Source organism: Ananas comosus, linkage group 18, assembly GCF_001540865.1.
Source record: "Ananas comosus cultivar F153 linkage group 18, ASM154086v1, whole genome shotgun sequence".
NCBI lineage: Eukaryota > Viridiplantae > Streptophyta > Magnoliopsida > Poales > Bromeliaceae > Ananas > Ananas comosus.
Window position 1 is genome coordinate 1,375,158 of NC_033638.1, and position 13,729 is coordinate 1,388,886.

At 39.4% G+C, this 13,729-nt stretch overlaps 2 protein-coding genes across 3 annotated transcripts; one reads left to right on the forward strand and one right to left on the reverse strand.

The window, feature by feature from the left end:
* LOC109724016 (mediator of RNA polymerase II transcription subunit 7a-like) lies at positions 2,849 to 7,202 on the forward strand. 2 transcript variants are annotated; one of them, XM_020252611.1, is made up of 6 exons: positions 2,849 to 3,117; positions 3,234 to 3,405; positions 3,503 to 3,572; positions 5,051 to 5,217; positions 5,318 to 5,391; positions 6,921 to 7,202. In XM_020252611.1, exons 1-6 carry the CDS (start codon positions 2,888 to 2,890, stop codon positions 6,985 to 6,987), a joined length of 780 nt encoding a protein of 259 aa, XP_020108200.1. In that variant the 5' UTR covers positions 2,849 to 2,887; the 3' UTR covers positions 6,988 to 7,202. The 2 variants fall into 2 exon arrangements, with proteins under 2 accessions (XP_020108200.1, XP_020108201.1); XM_020252612.1 differs by having other exon boundaries at positions 6,924 to 7,202.
* LOC109724203 (expansin-A8-like) lies at positions 10,755 to 12,162 on the reverse strand. The gene is made up of 4 exons (XM_020252942.1): positions 12,006 to 12,162; positions 11,446 to 11,540; positions 11,143 to 11,351; positions 10,755 to 11,061 (listed from the first exon to the last, which is right to left on the reverse strand). Exons 1-4 carry the CDS (start codon positions 12,160 to 12,162, stop codon positions 10,755 to 10,757), a joined length of 768 nt encoding a protein of 255 aa, XP_020108531.1.

Below are 13,729 nucleotides of genomic sequence, written 5' to 3' on the forward strand. Positions count from 1 at the left end.
AAATTATTTCAGCGCCCTTGTCGACGCTTTAATTAAGCGTCGTTAATTTATGAATTAAATTTGGACTTTCCGACGCATTGACAAAGCGTTTCCAAAAAAGCGTCGGCACAGCTCTGATTTGTTGTAGTGTAATAACTGTCAAAATAAAAAAATAAATCAGAAAAAAATTCTAAAAAAGGAGGTCATGCCACCTCAACTTTTGTTATTAGTTTTCATAGTTTATAATAATAAAATAATTTATCAATTGCAATTATGAGGATCCGTTTTGTCACGCCCCGGGACCGATACCATTTTGGGCCGGCCCGAGCACGTCAAACAGACGTCGAACGGACAGAGTTTCCCCTGTCCGCCCAAGGCTCATCACCTGTATATTTTCAAACAAGAAGTGCACTAGCGGAAACATACACAAACGGCTTACACGAGGATAAGCAATAGCCATGAGTGAAAGAAAGAGAACTAAACATCTACACAAGTATTATGATTCACTTTTGATCACATATATTGCATTTAACCTCATATTCATAATTCTTTACATTTCATTACATCAAATGCATCATTTCTTTTACATTACATTGGCTCAAAATAAATTTTACATTCTTTTCTTTTTTTGGTCATACAACAACATCTTAAATCAGCAAATACAAAAGATGATAAAAGGGTATGCTACTACAAAATGTAAACCCAACTTTGGTGGCCTCTGACTAAGGTGCGATACCTTTACCGCGGTCGATCGCCGGCTCGCTCGGTCCTGGCTCTGTGGAATAGTGGGGTGAGAACTACAACAAAGTTTCCAGTGGATTCGGCCCCAATCTCATCGACTTTCCTACTAGAACTAACTCAGGCATAATAGAAAGAATAAGCAGAATAGTAACCAAACTATAATCATGATGCTAATATGCCTGAACAATAAAGCAAGAAATATGCTCAATGTAAATCATGCAAGTATGCAAGTTCTTTGTTCTTTACACTTTATTCTTTAAGCTTTGTTCTTTGTACTTGTTCTTTAATCTCACGGCTAACCCGGGGGTTTCGCCACATTAACCTGCCCACATTAAGTCCATCATCGCGGGCCCTCAGCTGCCTCCCGCTAAGACCGTCCTCGGGTTTACTCCAACCCGTGATGCAAAACTCCGGAGCGCATCGCTCGAGGGGGAGCGACCGCCCTCGAGCACGGAACTCATAGCAAGTATGATCAATCCTTAACTCTAAGGATACATAGTTCAATCATTGTCTTTACACTAACTCTAGTGTTCTTTACATCACTTTATTTTGCTAACTCTAGCAATCATTATTCTTTAACTTTACTCGTTCTTTTTGCCACTTTCATTTTTTCAATTGTCACTAATCATTGTCATTGTTCTTACATCACATTTCTTTTGATGCCACACACTAACTCTAGTGTCACTTTTCTTTACATTATCGAATGACACTCGATCTATGTTTATTGTGTCACTTTATTCTTTCATCTCATTGGATGCTCACATTATATCTCATGCATACATATAGGGTTAAGTAGGCTCTCAAACATTTCAAATAGCACGTGTACTCACATCATGCAATATTCACATGTACATCATCACATCTACCCTATAATGCATGCAACAATATAGATATATGCTCAATTGAATGATACATTAGGCATAGAAGGAATTCCAACGAGTTTGGAGAGCACCACCCACCTCGTAGGCGTACTAAGATGTTACGGTGATTTTCTTGGAATTTTTAGATTCCTAGTTCGTCACCTGCGGCAAAACGAAGCCCTATTAGGCCATTTTGCTCATATTTTTATATTGGCTTTTCGTAACGTTAATCCGAGCGCACCAACGCGTCGGGAATACCCCCAATTAGGTTTCTAGAGGGTCAATTTCATTTTAGAACCTTTACAAGTAAAAGCCCCAATTTAGGTGCCCTAACTCATAACATATATCAAACCTAGGGTTTGATCTCATTGGGAAGCAAAAGAAGCTTCAATCTACTCTAGAGACTCCATAAAAACCATCCTTACCTTAATCCAAACCCTAGTTTGGATTCTACCATGAGAGAGGTTGAAGCTCTCCTCTAAGCTTCACCTCCAACACTAAATCCATGGTTTTGATCTCATCCACAAGAAAAAGAAAGCTTGAAACATTCCTTAGGCTCTATTAGAACCATTTCTAGGTCATTTAATCCTCATTTTAGGGTTCCACCATAAAAGGGTTCAAAGCTTACCTCAAAGCTTTCCCTCCTACAAGCTAGAGATAAGGGAGAGAGAGTTTCTTCACTCATTCTTCTTCTTCACTTTCTTCTTCTTCTTTTCCTTCCTTTCTTTGTCTTCTTCTTCTCCTTCTTGTCTTCTAGAGAGAGAAAGAGAGATGAGAGGGAGTGTGTGAGGGAGGGAATGAGAGAAAAAGCCCTCAAAGCCCTCCACTTAACCATTGGGTTGCACAAGTGCAAATAGGCCGCTCAACTTTTACTTTATTGAACTGCCCAAACTGGGCAGATTTCGGGTTCGGGGACCGGTCTCCGTGACTTGCGACCGGTCCCAGAGAGTTCTCCCCGCGGGCAGCCAGGGCTCCCGCGTAGGGGTGGAAACGAGCCGAGCTCGAGCAAGCTTACCTTGGCTCAAATTCGGCTTGAAATTAATTTCGAGCCTAAATTTAAGCTCAAGCTTGGATTGAAATTAATTCGAGCCGATCTCGAGCGAGCCAAATTTCGAGTCGAGCGAGCTCGAGCACTAAACGAGCCGCTTAAAATTCTCAACATCATACGATCAATAGTTTAATTTGTATAGAATATTATCTATAATTTGATACAAAAATACGTCTAATAGTTCAAAGTACAAAATAATTCTATGAAATATAGTATTATAATANGTACCGAATTTTTGCCGAATCCGAATTAACTAACTATGGTCGGATCTCCTCCTCCTTTCGCCTTCCTCCCATCTTCTCCATTGCTGCCGCCCTCCACCTGCGACGCCGGCGTCGACCTCAAGCGGGGCCTGTTGATGACAGCGTGGGTTGACCACCAAGCCTCCCACAAGACGCTGTGGCTCCGGCACGGCCACTCGCGCTCGCGCCCGCAGCGCCGCCCTTCCTTGTCGCTCGCCGGAAGTTTGCCTGAACGCCCTTGCCGCCGGTTCACCCCACCGAGCTCGCTCCTCTCCTACCTTGTTGCTAGCATTTATTCCTCTTCTACTGTAAAGTTGCTATTTTTTCACTACTTTAACTACTCTTCTACCATTTATTCTTCAGGGTTGTTACAGAGGAGAGGAGAGAAGAGATGACGACGGCGACGTCGTCGTCGTACCCGCCGCCGCCGCCCTACTACCGGCTGTACAAGGACTACGAGCATGACCCGGCGTCGGCGCCCGACCCCCCGCCCCCTATCCAGGGCGCCTTCCCGCTCTTCGGCGCCACCTACACCGTCCGTCTCTCCGGCCTCCTCTTCTTCTCCTCCTTTTTTTTTTTTTTCTCCTCCTTATTTCATCTTATCAAAGATTAAGATCGATTCATCTTGGCAGACTGACGTGGTGCTGCCCACCCTCGAGGATCAGGGCGTCCGCCAGCTCTACCCCAAGGGGCCTAACATCGGTCCGTCTCGTCTCTTCCTTTCTGTTCCTGTTTGGTATATATGTATATGTTAGAATATATTGTTCGACACATCTCTTATATATATTTTACACACACACTTAAGGCTAATTTTTATAGTGCACGAAGCTAAAACCAAACTCTTAACTTACAATCCCCAAAATCGAAGGAAAAGAAAAGGAGTTATCACCGATTAACTTGTTATTATGACCAACCCGTGCCAGTTCTACGGCTGAGCCAGTGTTATGATTTGGCATATTATTAGTAGTAGATATACTCTTGGTTTGGTATTCACTTCGCTAATCGGCTAGGGCTCATGACGAGAAGTATAGGATGTAGAACATTATTGTGAGTTGCGAATGCGCGCTAGGCCTTGCTTGCCTTTGTGATTTGCTGTAAATTGCTCTTATTTTCACCCTCGGAATGCTATTTATGTAGAGCTTTACCAAGCTTTTTTTCGAAGAGCCGAAGTGTCAACATGTGCTTAGGAAGAACGTAATACTTCTTTCTGGAGCTAGAATAATAATCTCTTTATTGCAAGAAAAGTTATTGTGTGAATGGGCCACTTTTGGCTCTTCCTCTAAAGGAGAAAAGTGAAGATCTGGTAGAGTCGGCTTCTGATGTGCAGGAGTTTAGCCCAAAAGGTAAAAAAGATGAAATCTATCCTGAAATAAGAAATTGAGTTCGTATAGGCATTTTGCGCGATACAGGTTCTATTGGGACTACTTTATGTTGTTGTCGGAATAGTTGCACATAATTTTGAGATAATATTTGAAGTGGAGTCATTACTATAGCGGCGAAAGCATGTTACATGCTTTGAAGTTAGAAACCATCTCTCCGTGACCGATATAAGAAATCAATCAGTCTTACAGTTTTGCAGAGACAATTACTATAACTGAGTTACTGAAAGAATTTACCAAAAAATAACATAAAAGAAAATTTAATGAGTGGAAAGTTTTTCTATCCGTGTAGCATGTAATGGTTACAAAGTGGTTCTAAATATCTTGATCAGCATGATCTACACTGTTCAAAATTCTAATTAGCAAAATTTATTGAAAGTTTTATACCGCTAGAGAAGAAACCGTTGCGAGCCTTGTATTGGAATTATGTTATATCTGTTTTTTTTCAGTATGCTTGGTGCTTAATTAAAATACCTTCAAATCAAATGATTTCCTATCTGTAGGAACCTTAATGCTGTCGATCATAATGAACTATGTTGATCTCTCTCCCACCCTTCTCGTCCCTCTAAGTGTTCCGCTTTAGTGTCTAACAGGTAGAAATCGTGACAAGAAATCAATCAAAACGAACAGGTGGGTTCTAAAAGACCAAGCAAACAAAATGCTGCCTTTGTTGCTATATGCTGTCATCATTGCGTAGCTTGTTGTGTTGTTAATAATATAATATAATGCCTGTTAATGTTTGGCCTTACATGTCTCCTATCCGCATCATTTTGATTCCTAATTAGTTGAATTTTGGTTCAGACATAAAAAAGGAGCTAAGATCACTTAATCGGGAGCTCCAACTTCATATCCTAGAGCTAGCGGATATTCTAGTGGAGAGGCCTTCTCAATATGCACGCAAGGTGGAAGACATATCACTTATTTTCAAGAACATGCACCATCTCCTCAACTCCTTGCGCCCTCATCAGGTGTCAAATCAATTGGCTATCTCAATTGCATTCCTATGAAGTCAGCCTTTTCTTGCGTCTGCTTGACATTGTTAGTTATTTGATTGTTTTCCAATTTTAGGCCAGAGCAGCGCTCGTCCACATACTGGAACGTCAGATACAGCGCCGAAAACAAGCAGTGGAAGACATAAAAAAGTGAGATATCAACTATCTTGACTGTTTCTTTTGTAGTTTGTTCCTGGTTTGAACTTATATTCTACAAGGAAGCTAAACATAAAAATATGGTTGTAATTTGGCCTTTTTTTTTTAGTTGCATTATCTGAATTGTTACCAAATTTTCTACACAATGAAATCAACCACTTGCTGTTCTTCTGATATTGCTGATGATTTGACACTTAAATTACTAGGCATTGCAGATGACAAACATGGTTTTGACATTTTTGGGTCCTAACTTATAATGATTTGTAAGATTAGGTGGCTGTCAAGTATGATATTGTTTTAAATTTTTGTCATCTTAAGGGCACTAGGTTGCAAACTCCAAATCATGAGAAATTCCTTGTGTAAATCTTCATTGTCTCACTTGTCTTGCATTTTGTCTCCATGCAATCTGCTAATTCTCTATGGTTTGAATTTAGAAGTGGATATTGAAGGACCACAGGCATTAGATCATTTTGTTATGTAGTATTTTTTAGTTTGAAAGCTCTTGATAGTGTTGTCGATTGCTATCAGGCCAGTTTGGGTCTGCATACGGATCCCATAGGAACAGCTGGTTAGGTAGTTGGACTTGAATTTTGACCATTTTATGTTTAAGTTGGATTGGGTAGGACCTAAAAGCACGAAATTCACAAACTATTAAGCCAGGTTAGGTCCAAAAGCTGTTCTTAGCTTTTAAGTTGGAATGATCAATATTGTTTGATAAGATAATTAGTTTAGAATCAAAGTGAAAGCTTACTCTCTATTTGTGCTAAAATAAAATAATTCCATATCTTTTGATGGCTAAATATCTTCTTTTCTGGAACCAATAAGAGATAAGGATCTGTTACTAAAAATAATAAAGGAAAATATCACGAAAAGCAAATATACAAGTGGAAAACAAATAATTAGATATATGGTGCACAGACAGTTTTGTAAAGAATTATAGTGCTACTGCTAAATCTGTCAAATATCACCGGACTCTATTAAAAACTAATCGAGCAGGTCAAAGTCAAACGTGTATTTACTTTGTGACACTTAACCGTCTTATTTGGTTTGAATTCCAGCATGCAGTTTCTGAAATAATCCTATAAATACATACATAAATATATATAAATATATATATATATATATATATAGAGAGAGAGAGAGAGAGAGAGAGAGAGAGAGAGAGAGAGAGAGTTGAGCTCGTGCTTTTAAAAGTACAGGAGCATTTGTGCTTATGACTTTTTAGTCGTCGGATTGCCTTAAGATCCGTGCAGCACTATCAACGGTATATCCTGTTAAGTTTCCTTTACTAGTGGTGCACGGATCTTGAGGCGATCTGACGGCTAAAAGTCACAAGTACAGATGCTTTTGTGCTTTTAAAAGCATGGGAGCTCAACTTTCTCTCTTTCCCTCCATATATATTTATATATATCACTTGAGCTTTGTGGATATTTGAACTCTTTTCTATTCAAGCTCCAATTGCTATTGTTGCTCCCACAGTATTGATAGTTTTCTTTATCGTTACTGAACAACTCACTATTTAGGAGGAGAGAGGAAGCCCGAAGACTACTCAAGGAATCACTCCAGATTGTAGATGGTCAACTACGCTAACATTTGTTGCTGGTCACAGATGTAATATAAGTTTAACTTCTGCAGCATACAACTGCTATTGTGTTATTTATGTAGTTTGATAGTTCTATGTTATTTAACTCTAGCTTATTTATTTCGTAACCAAGGTACTATATAAAGAATGTGTACTTTGCACTATGTTATAACATCATCTTTTCCTGTTTATTGGCATGTGCGACAACCTTTTATTGAACATAGATCTGCATCTCGTGATGTGATTGTTGGTAAATGTATCTTGTTCAGATCCTTTCATATGCAGAGAAAATCATTGCATTGGCAACTTGAGTGATGAAATTTTGGACAATTACTTGTTATATATATTTTCTGGATGCCTCTAGAATTACGACCATGGAACTGAGTGTAGATCTTTGTTTTTCACTGCTTATAGTCATAAGATTTGTGTTTCTAAACATGCTAGACGGATTTGTACTTAGCTTCGAATTTCCAAAGTCTAAGGAATTATAGATGATATAGGCTTAGCTTGGAAATGTGTTCTCGAAGCACAACTACTTTAATGATTCAGGCCTAGTTTGGAATGTGTCCTAAAGCCGGTGGTATTTGTTCCCCATGTACTTATCTATGTCTCTTTTCTGTGTATCAAGAACTATTCCAGATGGGAGAAGGGCTGGAACCCTTCTTTCTTTCTCACCTTTACTCTCTCTATCTCTCTCTCTCTCAAGCCCTCTCTTCCTCTGCATGATGTTCTAATGATGATTAGAAGCTGCTCATACAAGTATACAACAGGTAAAGTGCACTATCAGTCCCGGAATCAGAACTTATTCTAATTTAAGATTGTCGGAGGATGTTACTTTTGAAGGAAGAGAGTAGTCAAATATGACCTGCCATTTTCAGGGTGGAATAACATAACATTAATGCTAAGCCTCTTAAAGGACATAATCTTGATGCAATGAAAACTTAAGATCACTAGTTCATAAGATATCGTTATTCCCTGAAACTCTTATATGCTTCATTTCATTGTTTTCATTTGTTCTTTTTCTATGTATTACTCTCTAATGGTGCATATTATTATTAAGAAGTTGCTAATAAGGACAAAAGATCTTTATTGGTATGGATCTATGATACATTACACTTTAGGTGGAAATGGTGCGACAACTTCAAAATCCCAAGTTCTTTCAAGCTCTTTGTAAACTCTTATGCTAGCATACGTTTTCGCTGATACTGGGGTTTACTGCTTTTATCTGACATTCTCCAGCTAGTGAACGTTCACTAATTGTGTTTCCAATTGCCAAGACTTTTGTCTGCTTTTGTCTGATATTCGTAGTGGAAAGAAACATATAGAAATTGGTAATTCTTGTCATATCGCAAACATAGTGACCAGATTATTCCTGAATTATCACTGACATTCTCCAGCTACTTTTATCTGCCTTTTAGCTGAACTTTAACTTTTAAGGTTCTTTTTGTTGCCCGGAAAGCTTAAGCTGTGGGGCCAAATATACATGATGGGTATCATTTTTTTGCAAAGCATGCGAGCACTCATCTAGCTGTTTGATCTTATTGTCCTGTTATGCAGACATGATCTTCTGTCTATTTGGCTGCAAAATTTCAATATTCAGAAACACATTTGTTTGAGATTGTTTAACTGTCTTTTCTGTCACTATCTGGATCCTATTCGTTAGATCTTGAGCGTGGATATTGTGACTAGATCTATATGTAACTGTCGTAGCATGACCTGCGGTATATACTGGCCAAACGAAGATGCATCTTCTTGATTTAGACTTGTATACGATGCAAACAGGTCATGGAGAGGGATAATACATGGATGGATCTAGTCACAATAGGTGGATCTTTTGCTATTTAGGTCATGCTGTAGGTCATGCTGCTTTTTAATTGGACTTTTGATTTGGATGGATCTTTTGCTATTTGGCTGTACCTCCTTGAAGGAGCCCCACTAGCTTTTTGCTGAAGTTCTCTCATTAGCTACCCTTTGCAGCTAAAGGGTAGAAGTTTCAAATTTGAAGTTCTGTTCTGTTTGGGGCTTCAGAAGCTTATTTCAACTTTCTGTCATGCTTAATAGCTCTTTTTTTCTGTCCATTGTTTGTCTTCTGCTTCTCACTAACTATCTTTGGAAAGAATTAGGACCAGGTGGTGCTTTTGCTGACAGCAGTTATGCATGAGCCCATCCATAAGACAGATTCCCTACCAAAGCTGCTTCAGTAAGATGGTGGATGTAAAGTGGGAGGAGGGCAAAAACAAGTGATGTGTCAGGTAGTAACTGAACACACTCTTTTTAAGTAATAGTGGATTATGGATAAATCGTTATATATATATATATATATATATATATTTAGACATCAATTGTTGAGATCCCATGATCATCAGTTTGGGAATCAGCATTAGATTTGATTAAGCCCACAATTTAAAGTTAAAAAGTGTGCCAGTTCTGGGAGTTTGAGAAGCCCATGCTTTTTGGGTCTTGCTTTGGCAACTGCTTCTTGTAAAAAGTGGTGGTGGTGGATTGTGAAAAAGTTTTTGAGTTCGAATTGTTTCTAGGGAAAACTTCAAATACCCCCCTTGTGGTTTCACTCTTTCTCACTTTAGCACTATGTGGTTTAAAGTGTATCAAGTTAGTACCCTGTGGTTTCGCACTTTCTCACTTTAGTACCATGTGGTTTAAAGTATATCAAGTTAGTACCCCGTGGTTTCGCACTTTTTCACTTTAGTACTCTGTGGTTAATATTTCATTAAGAGAAAAATAAGGGTACTAACTAGATACAAAAATGAAGATGGCGAGAGAATAACATATGCCGGGAAGTTGGAATGGCTAGGCCGTTGCGGCGTCCTCGATGAAGATGCTGTGTCGTTGAAGACATATCTCCTTGCCGGAGGAGTGTGGAATGAATACTTCGGAAGGTGCTCAAAATGGACCTACATGAGGGGTATTTCGGAGATGGATGGTGATCTCAAGGAAATTTAACTTATTATCGATGTCCCTTATTTCTGCCTCTTGCCTACTTATGTCTTTCACTAAATCCTGAATGTCTTATGAAGATTACTTTTTGTTTTTCTGGGTGTCGTTGACAGCTTTTTTGAGAGAATCTTCTTTCTTTTTTTTTTGTCGACTAAATTGTTAAGTTTAAATCTGAATTCACCCTTAGTGAGTCTTTAGCAATAATTGACCTTTCATCCTTTCTGACATGTCGAAGAATCAGAATTAACTGTTACAATGTTTCTTTACATTATCATTATCTTGTATCAAAAGCAGCATGGCTTTGTGGGTGATTTTTATTCTCTACTTTTGTTTTGATTTTACAGGTGCTCATTCTCACTTCCGTCACTTGTTGATGCCAAATGACATAAAAAGTAGACTTATGCATTGGCAACATTTCCCCCCTAGTTTTATCTCTCTTTAGTATATTTTATACCCAAGGGATGCACTTTGTTGTAATTGCTTGGATAGTGCGGTAGTTTTTCCTTACTGCATTGGCACAATGAGGTAGGGTACCCTGTTTTTGGTGGAAAGATGCTTTGCGACTCGAATCATCTAATCACTGCTTTAGCTTTGCTTAAAAGCACAGAGTAACTCTTAAAGAGGATGCAAATTGCTCAAACTTCAACAAGAAGCTTCATCTTTGTATTCCATGGAATCATATTCTCTGGTTACTTGGTGGGCTACCTTTATGAATCGTAAGCCACAGCCTAAGTACTTCAGGAAAGAATTGACACATAAGTAGAAAAGCAGGTCAAAGAGAGAAGGGAAAGAAAAAGGAACGTGTTGAACTGAGCAGTGACTAGAACTGGAGGTTGGTGGTGTATGTGTTGCCGAAGCCCCAGTACGAGGGGGCAATGTCGTAGGCGGTGAGGACGCGGCCGTCGGCAGTCTGCACCCGGAAGGAGAGGCTCTGGCGCCTGAGGTATGCATTGCTTTGCCAGTTCTGGCCCCAGTTCCTGTTCATCTGTATCCACCCTGTCCCCGACCCTTTGATCCACACCGCAGACAGCACGCCGCTCCCTCCGACACTGGTGATCAGCACCAGATCAAAATAGTCGTTCCTGTTGATCGTGAACCTCACCCCGCCGTTCCTCTGGCACAGAACCCTGCGGCAGAACAATCGAATTCAATTCCAGTCTACTTGCTGTTTCAAATACGCTGTGAATGCTGATAGCGACGACTTTTACCTGCGGTAGAAGACGGGGACGATTCTGCCGCGGTAGATGGCGATGGACTCCCATGCGGGCTGGGACATGTCGAAGTGCTGGCCAGGGGGATTGCACCAGCCATCGTTGTTGGAGGGGAGGTTGTAGTTAGGGGGGCAGAAGTTGGTGGTGGTGACGGTGACGTAGGTGCCCGGCTTGCACCACTGCGACTTGCTCCGGTCGCATGTGATCTGGAAGCACGCCCCGCAAGACCCGCCAGCGCCGTGTTGCTAATCCCGTACCTGCTGCTGTACAAGTTCCCGTATCCGCAAGCTCCGCCTGCACATTCCATATAGCATGGTTGTTTAGTTTCGAACAGAATTTCCCCGACGGCAGGATGAAGTGCAATATGTTATGTTGAATCTCTAGTACTGCTCCAGCTGGAAATGAGGTAAATAAGGGGAGAATAGTAGTGAAGATCTCCTTCAAACAGCTTCACTTGCACATTACTTTTGCAAAAGCTGTAGTTGTGCCGATAGGCGCATATTTTGGAGGCTCCTAGTGTTATCTATAACCAAATAAGGTTACAGAGCTCTAAAAGCATGCGCTCTAACTTTTACTGATGTTGTGGTAGGAAAAAGCTTTTATTAGAGCATCCCAAAGAGCACTAGACTTTTTGGTGAATCTCCAATTTGAGCTAAACTGATAAACAGACCCTCAGATAAAGATTTCAAAGGTAATGCAGAGCTTTCCATATGACAAGATGAAGATGAAGGTGAGAAGTTGCAGATCCCCTTAGCTTTGTTAATCAGGACATGTACCAACTACAATGCTCAGTGCCGGCGCATGTTTGTTATGTAAAAAAGGAGTATACACTATACAGTGCGTTGGACTGACACACGTACCCATAGTCCCCGAGGCGTCGCTGCCTCCATAGAATGTGGCAGTCGCGGGGACCCATTGCGCCACGGACACAGTGATCAATTGAGAGGTGGTGTTGAGGAGGATCAACAACACTAGCAATGGCAAAACACGGCAGATGTTAGCAGCAATCATCTCCATCTCACACTGCAGAAAAATGCCCAGATGGAGGAATGGGTTCTACTTCTGTGCCGACGGCTATCGATCGATCATCACATTCTCTATTTATAATGACATACTAGGCTAGAATTGACCATTCCTATATAGAATTAAATTATATATAAGCATGATTACTGGGTTACAGCTTATTAAATTAGGACTCTGTTGTATAAGTTGACTCTGAAAACTTTTTTTTTTCACTCTTTTTATTTTTGAAAGTCAAAGACAGTTGTTTTGTTGGTTCTTTAATGAGTTTTTCTTCTTTGTGGAAAATTTTTCTTTGTTCGGCGTCTTATCTACATTTTGTATATATATTTTGGAGCATATAATAACTAGCATAATAATAAAAAAGATGCTGTATTCTTCACAACTATGAGACTCAGAATAAACTCTCTTGCTGCAGCTGATGAAAATGAGCACAAATTTTGTTTTTTTACTTGGTATTGCATATTCTGAGCTACTTGCAGGAACATGTGGGATTTGGACTTCTAAAACATTTCAGTAAGTAATTGTTACCTTAATTTAGTTTCTTAATTTCCGCTATCTGTATGAAAATATCGACTGTACGATTTGCGTACGGTCCGAAAGAGGGAGTTGCGTACGGTCCGAAAGAGGGAGCGAAGGGAATTGCATGCCACAAATGTACTTATTAATCCAATTTGCAAGTCAACTTAATGATCCTTATTCTCTTTGCTTCTCATTTGTTATTTTAATTCCTCATTACATTCTAAAATGTTGTGTAGAACATGCATTTCCGAGTCACAGAGATATGCCAAGTTGCGGCGCGCCATATTTATTCTTCAGTTAGAGTACCCCAATTCACACTTGATCAATTCAATGGATATAATGTTCAAGTTTTAAAACATATGCATACCTCTCAACAAAGTAGTTTTGTGTAGATATCTATATTGAGCTGATTATATTTCTTAATAATTAAAGGTAAACATTAGAAAATTGTGTTATTAAATGTACTTGAGCTATATAGTGCACATATCTATATGTCATCAACCAGGTGCATTAGGCCTTTTTGAAAATATTGTATTAACTAACTATGGCATGGAACTTGATGGGCATCTAAGGAATTGTTGTTAATTACCGATCGATTCTTCATTTATCACAAAAAAAAGAGGAAAAAAAAATGATTGCTAATATATCAAATGATGGTTGATTCTGCTGATTGTTCAAGATGCAGAAATAATGATTGTATCAGTGCAACTCACATACTTGTTGACAATTTAATGGACACAAAATAATGGAATAATATTCAAAAACTTAGCAACTTGGTATTATCACAAAGATATCTCAATCAACTATTTGACCTAATGCAATTATTACTATATAATTTTTCATTATTTTCTTCTGTAATATTAGTCAATAGCTTTCACACCAATCTTGGTGGGTGCTCTACTGCAATCTTTAGGGCATGTTTGGTTCGTTCAATATTAACCCCGGAATCGGAATCGGAATGATCCATTCCGATTTTAGATGTTTGGTATGCCGTAATCCCATTCCGATTCCGTTTCCATTCTAGAATGAGAATCGGCTAATC